Source organism: Chiloscyllium plagiosum, chromosome 16, assembly GCF_004010195.1.
Source record: "Chiloscyllium plagiosum isolate BGI_BamShark_2017 chromosome 16, ASM401019v2, whole genome shotgun sequence".
NCBI classification, from domain to species: Eukaryota; Metazoa; Chordata; class Chondrichthyes; order Orectolobiformes; family Hemiscylliidae; genus Chiloscyllium; species Chiloscyllium plagiosum.
Genome location: NC_057725.1, coordinates 56,580,014 through 56,596,772, shown reverse-complemented (window position 1 = coordinate 56,596,772; position 16,759 = coordinate 56,580,014). Strand labels below are relative to the sequence as shown.

Genomic DNA, 16,759 nt, shown 5'->3' with positions numbered 1-16,759 from the left:
CATCCTCCTCCTCCTCTAACCAAAAAAAAAGACAGTGTGTCAAGAGTTGGTAAGGTCAGGTTTTTTTTTTCTCATTTATTCAATCTATCTTGGTAATGTAGAGCTGAGGGGATGGAGGCTAGGGCAGTTTCATGTTCCTTTTACAGGATGTGAGAGGTAAGGGTCACCACTGGTGTCCCTGCTGACTTTTCCTGTGAGAAGTGCACCCAACTCCATCTCCTACAGACCCCGTTAGGGAGCTGGAACTGGATGAACCTCAGATCATTCAGGAGGCTGAGGCGGTGATGGAGGGGAGTTATAAGGAGGTAATCATACTAAGCTACAGGACAAAGATAGCTGGGTGACCGTCAGGTGAGGGAAAGGGAATAGGCAGTCAGTGCTGGGATCCCCTGTGGCCATTCCCCTCAATAATAAGTATACTGTTTTGGGTACTGTTGGGGGGAGCGACCTACCAGGGGTAAACCACAGTGGCCAGGTTTCTGGCACTGAACCTAGCTCTGTGGCTCAGAAAGGAAGCGGGTAGAATAAGAGAGCGATAGTGATAGCAGATTCAATTGTAAGAGGAACTGACAAGAGATTCTGGTCGCGAGTGAGACTCCTGGATGGTATGTTGCCTCCTGGGTGCTAGGGTCAGGAATGTCTCTGATCGAGTCTGCAGGATTCTTAAGGGGGAGGTAGAGCAGTCGGAAATCATGGTACATATCGGTAGGGAAAGGAGGGAGGACCTGAAAAGTGAATATTGGGAGTTAGGTTGGAAGTTAGAAGGCAGGATGAGCAGAGTAGTAATTTCAGGATTGCTACCAGAGCCACATGCTAGTGAGGATAGGAATAGAGAGTGGGCGCAGATAAACACGTGGCTGCCGGGCTGGTTAGGAGGGAGGGCTTCAGATATGTGGATCATTGGGATTACTTCTGGGGAAGGTGGGACCTGTACAAGCAAGATAGGTTGCACCTGAACTGGAGGGGCACTGGGAGGATTTTTTTTTTTACAGCTTTTTGGGAAGGTTTAGACTGGATTGGAAGGGGGGTAGGAAACTGAGCTATGGATCAGATGATAGAGTAGGTAATGAACAGCCTGCAGAGAGTCTCTGGGGAGGGATAGGCACTTGATATGGCAAAGGTACAGTCAATGTGATAGGTTGGTGTGTCTATTTTAATGCAAGAAGTAAAAGGAATAAGGGTGATGAACTCAAGAGCATGGATCAGTACTTTGATCTATGATGTTGTGGCCGTTACGGAGAGTTGGATATCACAGGGGCAGGAATGATTGTTGGATGTTCCAGCGTTTAGATGTTTCAAAACGAATTGGGTGTGTGGGGCGGAAAAGAAATGGAGGATTGGCATTGCTAATCAGCGATAATATCACAGCTGCTGTTGTTGACATGGGTGACTTTAACTTTCCTAATATTGATTGGAACCTACTTAGTTCAATAGTTTGGATGGAGCAGTTCTTATCAGATGTGTCCAGGAAGGATTCCTGATACAATATGTAGATATGCTGACTAGAGGGGAAGCCATACTGGATTTGGTGCCTGGCAACAAACCAGGCTAGGTATCAGATCTCTTGGTGGGAGAGCATTTCGGTGATAGTGATCAAAACTCCCTGACGTTTACTACACTCATGGAGGGGGATAGGAGCAGATGGAATGGAAAAGTATTTAATTGGGGAAGGGGGAATTACAATTTATTAGGCAGGAACTGGGGTGCCTAAATTGGGAACACATGTTCTCAGGGAAATACACAACAGAATTGTGGAAGTTATTTAGGAAGCAATTGCAGATAGTGCTGAATAGGTTTGTCCCACTGAGGCAAGGAAGGGATGGTAGGTTGAAAGAACCTTGGGTGACAAGGGATGTGGAACATCTAGTCAAGAGGAAGAAGGAACCTTGCTTGCTTAAAGTTGAGGAGGCAAGGATCAGACAGGGCTTTACAGGATTACAAGGTAGCCAGGAAGCAACTGAAGAATGGCCTGAGGAGAGCTAGAAGGGGCTTTAGTGGCTAGGAATAAGGAAAACCCTAAGGCGTTCTACACTTATGTGAGGAACAAGAGGATGGCCAGTGTGTGAGGGTAGGGCCGATCAGGAATAGTGGAGGGAACTTGTGCCTGGAGTTGGAGGAAGTAGGGGAGATCATTAATAAATATTTTGCTTCAGTATTCACTACTGAGAGGCACCTTGACATTTCTGAGGACAGCGTGAAACAGACAGATATGCTAGAAGGAAGGAGGATTTGCTGAAATTTTGAAATACATAAAGATAGATAAATCCCTGAGTCAGACAGGATATACCCTAGGTAACTACTTGAAGTGAAGGAAGAGATACTGTGCATTTGGCGATGACCTTTGGTGTCCTCATTGTCCAATGGAATAGCGCCAGATGATTGCAGGGTGGCAAATGTTATTCCCTTGTTCAAGAAAGGGAATAGGGATAATCCTGGGAATTACAGACCAGTCAGTCTTACATCAGTGATGGGTAAAGTATTAGAGAGGATTCTGAGACAGGATTTATGAGTACTTGGAAGACCATAGTTTGATTAGAGATAGTCAGGATGGATTTGTGAGGGGCAGGTCATGCCTCACAAACCTTACTGAAGTCTTTGAGAATTTGACAAAACATATTGTTGAAGGTAGAGCAGTGGATCTGGTGTACATGAATTTTAGAAAGGTGTTTGATAAGGTTCCCCATGGTGGGCTCATTCAGAAAGTAAAGAGATACAGGAAATCTGGCTGTCTGGAAACAGAATTGGCTGGCCCATAGAAGACAGAGGGTGGTGATAGTTGGAAAGTATTCAGCCTGGAGCTTGGTGACCAGTGGTGTTCTGCAGGGATCAGCTCTGGAACCTCTGCTGTTTGTGATTTTTATAAATGACTTGGATGAGGAAGTGGAAGGGTGGGTTGGTAAGTTTGCTGACGACACAAAAGGTTGGTGGAGTTGTGGATAGTGTGGAGGGCTGTTGTAAGTTGCAACAGGACATTGATAGGATGCTGAACTGGGCTGATAATTGGCAGATGGAGTTCAGCCTGGAAAACTGAAGTGATTCACTTTGGAAGGTTGAATTTGCAAGCAGAATACAGGGTTAAAGGCAGGATTCTTGGCAATGTGGAGGAACACAGGGATCTTGGGGTCCATGTTCATACATCCCTCTAAGTTGCCATCCAAGTTGATGGAGTTGTTAAGAAGGTATATGGTGTGTTGGATTTCATTAGCAGGGCGATTGAGTTTAAGAGTCGTGATGTAATGCTACAACTCCAAAAAGCTCTGGTTAGACCATACTTGGAATATTGTGTTCAGTTCTGGTTGCTTCATTATAGGAAGGATATGGAAGCTTTAGAGAGGTTGCAGAGAAGATTTACCAGGATGCTGCCTGGACCGGAGGGCTTGTCTTATGAAGAAAGGTTGAGTGAGCTAGGGCTTTCCTCATTGGAGCAAAAAAGGATGAGAGGTGACATGATAGAGGTGTACAAGATGTTGAGAGGCATAGGTAGAGTGGATAGCCAGAGACTTTTTTCCATGGTGGAAATGTCTATCACAAGGGGGTACAATTTTAAGGTAATTGGAGGAAGGTTGAGGGAGATGTCAGAGATAGCTGCTTCTTCTTCTGGCCAATAGTTCTCTGAGGCTAGACATCTGCCTGATTGAGGGATGGAAATTCAGCTTCCAGACAGTTAACTCTCTGTGAAATGGCAAGTGGCAACTAGGATAGTGGGGATGTGCATTCCCACTGACCCTTCAGATGATGGAGTTGGAAACTCTACCATCTGAAAGCTCTTGGAATCTTTTAACATCTTCATGAGAGGGCAGATGTTTCAACTGAAAGATGGCTCTTTTGTGACAGTGCTGCATTTCCTTAATACTTCACTCAACTGTTAACCCCAATGAACTCCAGTCACTGGGAGTTTGATTTGAACTCACAATATCCTAACTTGGATTTAAGTACTACTACCCACAGGCAGCAAATCTGTAACAAGTAAGGTTTGTGAAAATGTCCATCTGATTTTCAGTTATTTTTTCAAATCTTCAATTAGAAACATTGTCCAGCAATATACCAAGTTGAGGAGACAACTGAAGGTCCTCTTTACTCCTTGGATAACAACCATTCCCATTTCATCCTGGTGGATGATGCCACTCCCAATGGGACCACCACATTGTGGCTCAAACTACTGAAACATATTTCTGAACAGCGGACTGGCTATGCAGGTAAGAAAGACTCTGCTCAGAGTGGGGATCTCCATTGTCACATCGGTGGGGGTGTTGGGGTCAGGGGGGGAATGTGAATCTCTGCTGTCACTAGCCTCCATCTACCACCAGTCTCCTCTCCCTGTATGTACTTATTGATACATGGAACATCATCTCCTTTTAACTCAGAATGTGGAAATGCTGATGTTGGACTGGAGTGGACAAAGTTTAAAAATCACACAACACCAGGAAGTACTAACTATCGGAAAACTAACTATCTGAAAGCTAGTGTTTCCAAATAAACCTGTTGGACTATAACCTGCTTTTGTGTGATTTTTAACTTTGTCCTTTTAACTCCACTCACTTCCTTCAGACAGGAGATGTTGTTAATTGTACCTGTGTATGTCCTAGCTGTGCATGTCTTTTGTTGTTTCATCATTGTTTCAGTATTAATCAGGCCCTTCCCAGCCTCTTTCTCTGGTACATTGATATCATTGGTATCATCGCCTCTCACCCTGAATTGGAAAATTCCATCGTTGCTACCAATTTCCACTCTTCATATAGTCCATCTCCAACTCTTTTTTTTGTCCCCTCTGATCTTTCCTGATTTCATCTCCCCAATTTTAGGAACAGGTTTTCAACTATCATGCATTAAAAACCCCACATTGACTCCCATAGCTATCTTGACTATGCTTGCTCACATGTGGCCTTCTATAAGGACTCTATTCCATTCTCTCAGCTTTCCATTTACCATCAATTCAGTTCACATTGTGCAACCTTCAATAATAGAACTTTCAATACATCTTCAAAAGGAAATGTGAAATACCACTATCTTTTGAGCGTACCAATGCCCACACCCTGCAAAAGCAGAGATATATTTTTAAAAGCTTCTTTTAAAAGTTCTGTGCAACAAAACACCAATCTTATTCTCGCATCCAGATATATTTTTGGTTTACTATCCAGTGAAAGAACTATTGTGACAGGTCTCTCATGTATTTTAGAAATCATTAAATGTTCATTTGTCCTTCAGTGTCAGATGTGACTCAGTCTGTTGTGTAAATCCAAACATTTATGGATTCAATTCAACTCAAGAGAATTGAGAAAATAACAAGACTTGAGATATGCTGCACTATCAGAGTTGCAGCTTTTTTTGATGAGCTGTTATATCCGTGGCCCTGTCTTCTCTTTCAAGTGGATATAAATGTTCTCAAGGCAGTGCTGTAAGAGAACTTTATCCCTACTTCTCTCATCAATAGTTTTCCCGAACTAACATCACTCTAAACTACTATTTGTCACATTGCTGTCTGTGGGATCTCCCTGTGCTCAAAGTGGCTTAAGCTTTTCTGACATTACAACTGTGACAAAAAAACTCAAGCATTGCAATGGCTGCAAGCATTTTCAGAACATCGAGATCCTGCAAAATGTTATTCAAATGAATGTCTTTCTTTAGTTTTAATTTCAATAGAAGTGATGGATAGTCATTTCTCATTATGGGTTTCAGTGCTCAGGTGGAAAGTTGAATATCTAGCCTCTGACATCAAAAGATGTTTGTTCTCGCACAAAGTTTAGATCTAAGCATAAATGTATTTCTATTCACACCATTGGCCATCTTGTGGCAATTTACGAGCAAGTTAGGACAACCTCTGGACAGTTGGAGCTAATCCAAATCACTCCAAAACTCCTTTTAAACATAACTGTAAACATAGCAAAGAGGAGACTTTAATCTGAGTGCTGTGTGACAATATTCATCTCCAGCCATCATGTCAGTACACATTGCAATACAAAAGACGCCTTTGAATTATTTTATTATTTAATTGCTCTGACACGGCAGATGTAGAAGACCACAGAAGTGGATATTGCACCATCATTCCCCACCTACCCCGTAGTATTGAATGAAAGAGAGTACTTATTACTACTAAAAACAAAAATCCTTTCAGAGGTATTTGGTCAGTCTGTTAGAAATTATTTCTGTCTTAATGAAAGCACTGAGACTCGTACAGTGTGCATTAAACTCTGCTTCTGTCTTTTGCAGGAACTGGCAGTATTGAAATTCCTGTGCTCTGCGTTCTTGTCCATGGTCATCCAGAACTATTGCAGGTAACACACCTTTTGCTTCACTGGCTGATTATTAGAAAAAGAACACACATTTCAACCCTAATACTGAAAGCACAGCTTTCCGTAAATTCTACACCCCAATCAATTTAAGCCACCAATTTTGCCATGACATAATTTAGATATGGTACCATAAGTTCACAATTCTTTCCATTCTGCGCTGCCATGTTGTTGGTCTTTGTGACAAGAATTCATTAGTAACCTTCAGATGGTTTGTTAAGATGTTTTTCATTATCTAAATTGCCAGATAAGGCACATGATCCAGAACAGATAAGAATGGTTTCCTGAACCCAGATTGGGCAAACTAATTGAGGAACAGGGATGTTGTTCTTTATGATGGTGGCTGTCTCCTCAAATTGGTTGATTTTACAAACTGAAGTATGAAGCTGACCTCTTATAGCTGAATAAGTAAATTACTGAATCGTCTTGAGTTCCTTTATACTAATCAAGCTATTGGGCCAGAGTCAGGACAATAATCTATAATGTAAAGAAATGGGATCAGGAGTAGACCATTCAGACCCATGCTGCCCATTCTGCTTCCCCATTTAATGAGGTCATGGTTGATCTTCTACTGAAGAAGAGTCTTATTGGACTTGCAATATTAACTCTGTTTCTCCCTCTACAAATGCTTCCTGACCTGCTGAGTTTCTTAGAATTTTCAGTGTTTGTGTCAGATTTCCAGCATCTGCAGTATTTTGCCTTCATTCAAGTTGTCCCTAGTGACCTAGTCAACATTTATAACTCAAATCAATACCCACAGACAGCATATCTGCAAATTATTACCTTGCTATGTGGGGGAACTTACTGTGTACAGATTGACAGTTGTGATTCCCACATTGCAAGTCACGACATTTCAAAAAGTACTTTATTGGCTGTAGAGCGGGTTGAGACATTTGGTGGTTGTGAAGCGTGTTACATAAATGCACGTCTGTCTTTAATACCTTTTATTGGTGTTAGCATATTAAATAGCAATCAACTATTAAAGGCGTCTGCATGTAACCATCACGGTGCAAACCTCAACTCCTTTACCATGATGGCAATTTGCAACAAATATGGGTGAACAGATACTGCTGATATCATCATGGTGCATCATGCTGCACATTGGTGCTGATGTCATGTTGCGTACCCATTGCTGCTTCTTCTTCATTGTTCTGCACATCGCATCCCCCGCTCACCAACTCCTTGTCCAGGATGTGAGGTGGCAGGTGAGGGTCAGGAGGGGCTTTTTCTGAGAGGTCTTCTGAGTCACCAGTTTTGCACTCTATTTTCGGTGATACCTTTGTCAGTTGTGCTATATAAATCCTGGGTTTGTGTGAAGGAAGTTATCTCAGCTGGGACATTGAGTGCCCCTGTGCTTGTCAAGGAAATTTTACGTTGTCTTCCTGTTCCTGATTACTAACTAGTGAGTCATTATCATTGGAGGTTATTTGGCCCATTTTAGAATGTCCTTTTGCAACTTTACATTTATCTTTAGAGTAAACGGTCCAACTTTTCTCTCACTCTCCACACTGACACTCCAACCCCACCAGACGCTCTCAAAAACATGGTCTAATTATTCTTGAACAATTTAAAGTGCGTACCTCAATTCCATTATCCATTCTCCAAAGACTAATGTTGTCAGACATGAGTCAGGAAGGTGATGGAATATTCTCCACTTCTCTGGATGGGTGCAGCTCTGACAGCACCCAAAATATTCAATGCCAGTCAGGACAAAGCACCCTGCTTGTTGATTGGCACCTTATACACCACCTTAAAAAGTAACTCACTCCAGTGTCAGCAGTGTGCACCATCTACAACTGTGCTACCCAAACAATTTCCCATTGTGACAATGTTTTTGTGCTTGACAATCGCCATTAGCCCAGACTTGGGAGACTGAGGATGGGTGTGATGGTGGACCTGCTGAGAGATTTTTCTGGGAGTGGGGAGGAAGGTTGTTTTGTTGGCATCACTTGCAGGAGTTTAACTTCAAGGAGTATATCTATCAACACAGCATCCAGACCTCAGGCTAAGGCCACACCACTTTAACTAAAATTTCGACTTGAAAGAGGCCACGTAATGTTTGGCTATTGGTCAGACCGCAACTGGAATACTGTGGACAGTTTTAGGCCTCTTGGGAAAGATAATACTGCCATTGGAGAAAGTCCAGAGAAGGTTTACATGGCTGATACCAATTTTAATTATAGTTATATAATTATAATTGCCCTTGCCCCATCGATAACTCTTGATCTGTGGCATGTACCTATCCCTTTCTATCGCTAAACTAAACGTAACTGAATTATGCTCACTCTCTCAAGTGCTCCCCTACAACTAAATCAGACACCTGGTCCTGTACTCATTGGCATTTAGAAGAATGAGAGGCTACCTTACTGAAACATGAAAGATTTTCAGGGGAATTGAAGGGTAGATATGGAAAAGTTTCTCCATTCGGGAGAGTCTCAGTCCAGAGGGTATTATCTTAGAATGAGGTGTCACATGTATAAGACAGAGGTGAGGAGGCATTTCTTCTGAGGTTTGTGAATCTTACTGCAGAAAGCTTATTGAGGCTAGGTCATTTGAGTAGATTTAAGGTTGAGATGGACAGATTTTTAATCAGTAAAGGGATCAAGGATAATGGAAGGAAAATGGAGTTCAGGATTATTGCATAGGCCATGATCTTACTGCATAGTGGAGCAGACTTGATGGTCTGAATGTCCTACTTCTGCTGTTGCATTTTTTACTTTTATGATCAGTTGTCTGCAGCAACCATCTCCATCTCTGAGATTGCAACCCCAGAACTGCCCACATTTTAGGAAGCCCTGTATGACACTGCAGTGGCACTGCAGCCAATTACCAAAGCTGTTTCAACAGCACTTCCCAAATGTGTAGTCTGTACAGAGAAGGCCAGGAGGGAAATAGAAATGCCACCACCTGCGAGTTCCCTTCCAATTTGCTCACCGTCCCTGATTTATAACATAACACCATGACTTCATTGTCGCTGGGTCAAAATCCTCTAATGTACATCTAACAGCACTGTGAGATTGCTTTCACTGCACAGACCACAGCAGTTCAAGAAGGAAGAATGACTGATGCCTTCTTAATGGTGATTACAGTAAATGTCTACACCCTGGTAGCAAGTAGATGAGGTACTGCAAGGAATATTCTAGTGAGCAGACAAACCTTTCCCTTTCAGACAAGTAGGTTTGGTGCAAGAGGATTGAAGAAAATGAATTTTAAAAACTGGCAATCGAGTATAATCTTCCTGCAGGACTGAGCCTGCATCACAGTACAGCAGTATATTCTGTTGTGTTTCGTCTATATGGCTTAGGAAGTGGGGAATTGGTGCTTTTCTGCAGCTGTGAAATAGTAGTTTCAAATGAATATTCTATGATTGCTGTTTCTACAAGATACAAAATCTTGATAAGCGAGCTTCAATTTGCTTCATAGAAAGTGTACCAAGGGATGGAAAACTCTGTTCCGTGGCTAGTCCTGGCAGGATCTGGAGGCATTGCTGATGTTATTGCCTCGTTGATGCATGGACCTTTGGTTCCAGAGACTGTACAAGAACAACTTCAGGAAAAATTCCCAAGGGAAACCTTTTCCGGGGAGAATATTCTCAAATGGACCAAACTGGTAAGATTAGCATTATCACCAGTGCATTGAACAAGTACTGAGAGAAAGGCTTGATACCTTGTTTCAATCAAATGCAAAAAGAATGCTGGAGAAACTCAACAGGTCTGGCAGCATCTGTGTTGTTTCAAATCCAGTATGAAGAGTAGTCACATCAGACTCAAAATGATAACTCTGAATCTCTCTCTGCAGATGCTGCCAGACGTGCTGAGTTTCTTCATTCTATGTTTTAGATTTCCAGTGTCTACAGCTGATTTTATTGGCATTTTGTTTGCCTGCTTTATGACTGTTTCTGTTTAATTTGTTTTGGACCAGACCAAGTCCCCTCAAAATATTTTAAGAAGGCAGCCTAGACCCTAAATTCATATTTGCTTAAAAAATAAGAAAAAGGACCATGTTCCAGATGCGATATGACTGATCAAACCACTCCACGTTAAGCAAAGCACGATTTATTGTAACAATATAGTTCAAATACAACCAAAAGAAAGAAGAATTTAGAATAACTTAATTTACATTGGAAAACTTAACAGAAAATAGATACAATAGCTATTATTAATTAACTGTTACAGTATAGAAATATCCCATAAATACACTCTTTGGCAAAAAGGCAAATTCAAAATAATAGATTTATCTTACAAATAGTTCAGCAGCCTAGGAAGAGAACCCCAAGTTTAAGCGAGAGAGAGGGAAAAATAGCTTCCATGTCTTTTTGCCCACAATAGCAACTGTTTAAAGCTAAACCTAAAAACTAAAACAATAAGTCTAGAAATCATGGTCTGTGACAGCTGGTCACACCCAGCCAGGCTGCTTCTATTGTTCCAACCATAAAAAAAACAAGTCTTCACAAGCTGATTACTGGCTTGCCAAGTAGACAGCTCAGTACCTCTGTCTTACAACCTCTCATCAAAACAAAACCAGGATAGACAACCTTATAAAGCCATAGCATTGTTAAAAAGTATGCTGAGAAATAGGAATAGGACATTTTGTCCCTCAAACCTGCACTGCTGAAATATTGACTTCTCCACCTCCCTGATGCTGCCTGGCTTGCTGTGTTCTTCCAGCTTTCTGCATGTTTACCTTGGATTCCAGCATCTGCAGTTTTTTTTTGCCTCTGATCACTTAAATCATGGCCAATATGTAACTTAACTCTCAATTTGAACGTTCTTACTCCATATCATTTGATATTCTTCCCTAACAATAGACTATCTATTAAGTTTGGAAGTTTTAGCAATGTAAGTTTTTTTTTGGAGGGGGGTTGCGGGGATGAGAAAATTGCACACTTCCATGACTGTTTGTAGAAAATTGTTCTTCTTGATTTCTGCACTGAATGACCTAGTTCTAACTTTAGGACTAGCATGGGCTAGGAGGATGGCACACTGAAGCTCTTAGAGGGGAGATAATTTTTCACTTGAGCCCCAGTTGGCAACAGGGATTGGGGTAGATTGCAGAGAGTGGCATATGATTATGCCCAACAAGACCAGAAATGTCCCCAGTGCTCCAGGTGTCATTTAACCATGATTCTATATAAGTTTAACATAAATTCTCTGCTTTCCAAATTTTCCCACTAGACTTGAATCCTAATACAGGAAATCTTTGTACTCTTTTTATGCTCTTATTAAGATGCATCACCAATTTTCTTGGTTGTTTTACCTGATTTAGACACTTATTAATCACAAAGTTGTTAGTGTTCGTATTCTTCCTGCTAAACTGTACTATCTCATTTTTATCTACACTGGAACTAATTTGCTTTTGCTTGCTTGTTCTGCTAAACTAATGGTTTTGAATGTACATTATTATCACAAACCTCTTCCTCGGGCTCAGTGTCAAATTTTACTTTATAATACTCAACTGGAAACATTTTTGTTATTTGAGAGAAATTATTTAACACAAGTTGTTGTATTAACTAAATTGTTCCATATGCCAATTTCCACACATTGAACCATGCAGCAAAATACCCTGAGCTTTCTGCTTTACATTGCCTCTGATGTGTGTTTAACCCTCTCTGAATCATTTAATTCAGTAATAAGACATGCTAATAAGACAAACTGCGGAACGTTCATAAATATCGACCATCTTTAATGTCAGATGATTAAAATTTAACTTGCACGATTTAAAAATCTCAGGTAATTTAATCTAAAATATTGTCCTGAAGAAGCAAACATGTAAACTTCTGGATTCTTTTAAGATTCAAAACATTATGGCCAAAGACCATATTTTAACAGTACACAACTCAGAACAGGAGAGTTCTGAGGACTTGGACACAATTATGCTGAAAGCCCTTGTCAAAGGTAGGGAGACTGCTTTTTTTTTACAGCAATCATATTCTGGCATCAAATTAAAAAGTAATGCGAAATGTCGGGTTCAGTGTAGATATTTACAATGAATGTTTGGCACTCCTCTTTAGCATGTAAGAGTCAGACTCAGAAAGCCCAGGAGTATCTGGATGAACTAAAACTTGCTGTAGCCTGGAACAGGGTGGACATTGCCAAGAATGAGATTTTCAATGGTGATGTGGAGTGGAAGGTAAGACATATAATTTATTTCGACAAAGTGAAAGAGGAAAGTATGAGCATTTGAGGTTTTCCTGCCTGTGTTACTAAAAGGATAGGTCTGTGGAACTGCTATCTTTGGTGGGCTAATAGCAAATTTACATCAATTGCAATTTCCATTTGGATGGGAACCAATGGCGGTGAATCAGAAGTTTCATTCAAAGAAGGAAAAGATAAGCTGAACCTTTAAAAATGAAAGCAACATGCTAGAATTATCTGAATGGCAGAAACAATGTGAGATCTTAGTGACATGTTGGAACAATGAAACAAGTTCTTCCTTTTAAATTTGCTTTGGTCAAGTTCTGAATAAAGAAAGGAAAAAAAAAACTTGTATTACAATACCGTTCGCAATCTCAGGAGGTCCCAAAACAATTTTATAGCCAGAAAAATACTTTTTGAAGTATTGTCTCTGCTAAGATACATTCTACATCCCAGACTTGATGGCCTGCTTCCACACTATAGGGATTGTAAGATTCTACAAACTAGGGAAAATGTATTGTGTTATCAGTTATTCATCTATTGTTGAAGGTGTTCACTGCTCCAATCAGGAACAGATCCAGCCATATTGAAAGAAAACAATGCATTTGCATATGTGCTGACAAGCTGCTCTGCCAGTCCACAATAACCTGGGAAAATCAAACTATTCAAACTAATTCCAGGGGGCTCATGTGATACAGTGGTAGTGTCTCTACATCTGAACCAGGAGGCCAGGATGCAAGTCCCACCTGCACTAGATCTGCATAATAACTTCTAATCAACTTGTCCAAAGAATTTATCTATTCCTGCTCAATTCAGCCCCTCCATAACTTGGAAGTGTTACTTAGAATTTTTAGCCCTCCTTACCCCAGGCAGTTGCGATAATTGATGCACACATACACAGTCTCATTGCTTCATTGTTTTGTAAATCCTGATCCAGCTCTGATCTATGACTTTGAGCATATTTGAGTATTTAAAGTCAGAGAGATGTACAGCACAGCCAAAAAGACCCTTCCATCCAACTCTTCCATGCCAATCAGATAACCTAAATTAATCTAGTCCCACTTCCTAGCATTTGGTCCATATCGCTCTAAACCTGTCCTATTCATATGTCCATCCAAATGCCTTTTAAATGTCAGAATTGTATCAACAACCACCACTTCCTCTGGTAGCTCGTTCCATACATGTACCACCCTCTGCAAGGAAATGCTGCCCCTTAGATCCCTTTTAAATCTTTCCCCTCTCACCTTAAGCCTATACCCTCCAATTTTGGACACCCCCCAACCCAGGGAAAAAACCTTGGCTATTTATTGTCTCCATGCCCCTTGTGATTTTATAAACCTCTATAAGGTCACCTCTCAGCCTCTAAAGCTCCAAGGAAAATAGCTTCAGCCTATTCAACTTCTCTTTAGCTCAAACCATCCAACCTTGGCAACATCCTTGTAAACTTTTCCTGAACCTATTCAAGTTTCACAGCATCTTTCCAATAGCATGGAGACCAGAATTGCATGCAGTACTCCAAAAAAAATGGCCTAATTAATGTGTTCAAAACTGGGAATTAGTTTTGACTGCAATCAGTATGAAGGTCCCCATGTTCCCCAATGTGGAAGAAGACCAAAGCTCATTCAGCTCATCTCGAGAGACTTCAGCACAAATCCTATGTGCACGTTGCAGTGTGTTACTGAGGCAGAGCTGCATGGCCAGAAATGTGCCCTTCAGATGGGACATTGAACGTCAACACAAAATCAAAATACTGCAAAAACTGGAAAGCAGAAACACACACAAAATGCTGGAAATACTCAACAGGCCAAGCAGATAGAGAAACTGTTAATCTTTCAGGTGCAGAAACGTTTCTACAGAGGGTGCCTGACCTGTTCAATATTACCAGCATTTTCTGTTTTTAATTGACACATTTGACATCTACCTGATTCATGGCATTAATTAAGAAAACTAGAGGATTATGGAACAAGAATAGGTTCAAGCTACGGTCATGGTTGACCATCACCAAACTTCATATATCAGCCTCCTTGGTATATTTTGTTAACAAAAGTCTTATAATCTTAGATAGAAAATGTATAGTTCATCTAGTATCAACTGTCATTTGCAAAAGAGAGTTACAAACACCTTACCATCCTTTCGGTACATAATACAGAGAGTGCAGGAAGTCCAATGTAAAATGTCACGGAGAGGCTTCCCAGCCAAAGAGGCATCCATTTTAATGGTCAATTGGCCATTAACAGATGAGGTGTGATTTCAGAAGCCAGCAGCTCTCCAATTACAGTGGCTCACTGGGATTGTGGCCAGTGCTGGTATTACACTTCAGGCTTCAGGAGGTAGAATCTCTACAGTGTGGAAGCAGGCCATTCAGCCTATCGAATCCACATGACCTTCAAAGAACAACCCAGCCAGACCCACCCGAGCCTTGTAACCTTGCATATCCATGGCTAACCTACCTAGCCTACACATCCCTGGACATTATGAGCAATTTAGCATAGCTAGTCCACTAACCTGCACTTCTTTACACACAGATGGGGGGTGGGGGGGGGGGTCATGCAAACTTCACAAAGAGTCAATCACCCGAGGGTGGATTAGGGGTAGTTTCTTCACTCCGAGAATAGCAGGAGTGTGGAACAACCTGCCTGCAACAGTAGTAGACTTGATGACGTTAAGGGCATTTAAATGGGCATTGGACATGCTTATGGATAATAATGGAACGGTGTAGGGCATCAGATTAATTTCACAAGTCAGCGCAACATCGAGGGCCGAAGGGCCTCTACTGCACTGTGATGTCCTATGTTCCATGTTAACAAACACTGTCCTTGCAACACTTATCTCCACCAAGCCTCTTTGCATTGTTTCTAGTTTTTGATCATTTAGGAAGTACTCTGCCATATCATTTACAAGGCCAAAGCAAATTATTTCCCATTCACCTACATTAGTCAATGTTTACTCCTTGACCAACATTACTCAAACAGAACTCATCACCACACAATGCTTTGTTGGAGAATCTTGTATGCTGCAGCAGTCATATCAACATTCACTAATCAAAGTCCTGTACAAGAATAATATGTGTACTTTTGTTTTGTAGTCTTGTGACCTGGAAGAAGTAATGATGGATGCCTTGGTGAATGACAAGCCAGAGTTTGTCCGGCTGTTCATTGACAATGGGATGAATATGAATGACTTCCTCACCTATGGCCGGCTCCAGGAACTCTACCGTTCCATCTCGCAGAAGAGCCTCCTGTATGAGCTCTTACTGAAGAAACACGAGGAGCAGAGACTTACTATAAGTGGCATGAACTCCACTTCACACCGTCATACACCAGAGAAGAGGCCCAAGTTTACCCTATATGAAGTATCTAAAGTGCTAAAGGATTTCCTACACGATGCATGCAAGGGTATTTTCCAGGAGTCCAACCCCTCTCGCAAGCATTTGGGTGTTAAGAAATCAATAACAGTAAGTGCAAAACCCAGCAGTCAGCAGTCTGTTTGCCATTCACATTGCTTGGTAGAATGTCCTTAGCAATGTTCCACATGAGCTTTCCTAGCATAACCTTCAACTCCTTTACCAAGATGGCATCTTGTGCTTAATGTCAGCTTGAAGCCACATTGGAGGCTCTTTACTGCCTGAAGGAACTGTCAAGCCCCCATTCTTGCTGATACATTTTGAGGTACTGATTTATCCATGCACTGATCTCTTCAATAATTAGCAGCTACAACTGCTGAAAGGTGATGAAGAATAGCCTGTAAAATTCCTGAAATTAAAACTCAACAAATTGGGAACTTGTGTCCCCGCCCATCTGAAACATTTTGCTAAACTCTTCTTACCTTCAAGCCAAATTTCCATCCCTGCTATTTAGGCACTTTGTCAAACAGACTTAGAATAGAGGCCCACCACACTGACAATTCCCTTTGGTCACAGCATGTTTCCAGCCACCTGCTCTGGTACTCTTATTCCCCACCAAGTTATTTCTGCCTAATGTCTCACTAAGATAATATCCCTCACCCAACAGAATGTACCACACCAACGAAAAGAAAAAGGATTGCAATTTACTGTCGAGTAGATGTTACTCACTACCCTCCTCTACTCTGCCAAGAATCTTACCATTAGCTTAGTACAGAGGAACCTCGATTATCTGAACAAGATGGATGGGCACTATTTCGTTTGGTTAATTGATTCAATGCCTCTCTTCTGGGGCTTGGAGTTTTCTGAAGTTTCCTTTGTCCTGCCTTGCTCCTTCTCTCTGTCTCAGGGTTTGTTTCTGAGCAGAGACACACTTGTGTGAAAGGGAACTGCAGCATTGATGAAGCCCCGCACCACTCTTCGACCCCCTTCCCCCA

General features: G+C 41.4%; 1 protein-coding gene across 1 annotated transcript in view; it reads left to right on the top strand.

Moving 5' to 3' along the window:
* Positions 1 to 16,759, top strand: part of trpm5 (transient receptor potential cation channel, subfamily M, member 5) — a 115,109-nt gene that overhangs the window by 47,330 nt on the left and 51,020 nt on the right. The window contains exons 6-11 of the mRNA XM_043706179.1: positions 4,025 to 4,196; positions 6,208 to 6,272; positions 9,711 to 9,896; positions 12,079 to 12,181; positions 12,298 to 12,416; positions 15,507 to 15,875. Coding sequence (XP_043562114.1) covers positions 4,025 to 4,196; positions 6,208 to 6,272; positions 9,711 to 9,896; positions 12,079 to 12,181; positions 12,298 to 12,416; positions 15,507 to 15,875 — 1,014 coding nt within the window. The remainder of the gene's footprint in view (positions 1 to 4,024; positions 4,197 to 6,207; positions 6,273 to 9,710; positions 9,897 to 12,078; positions 12,182 to 12,297; positions 12,417 to 15,506; positions 15,876 to 16,759) is intronic.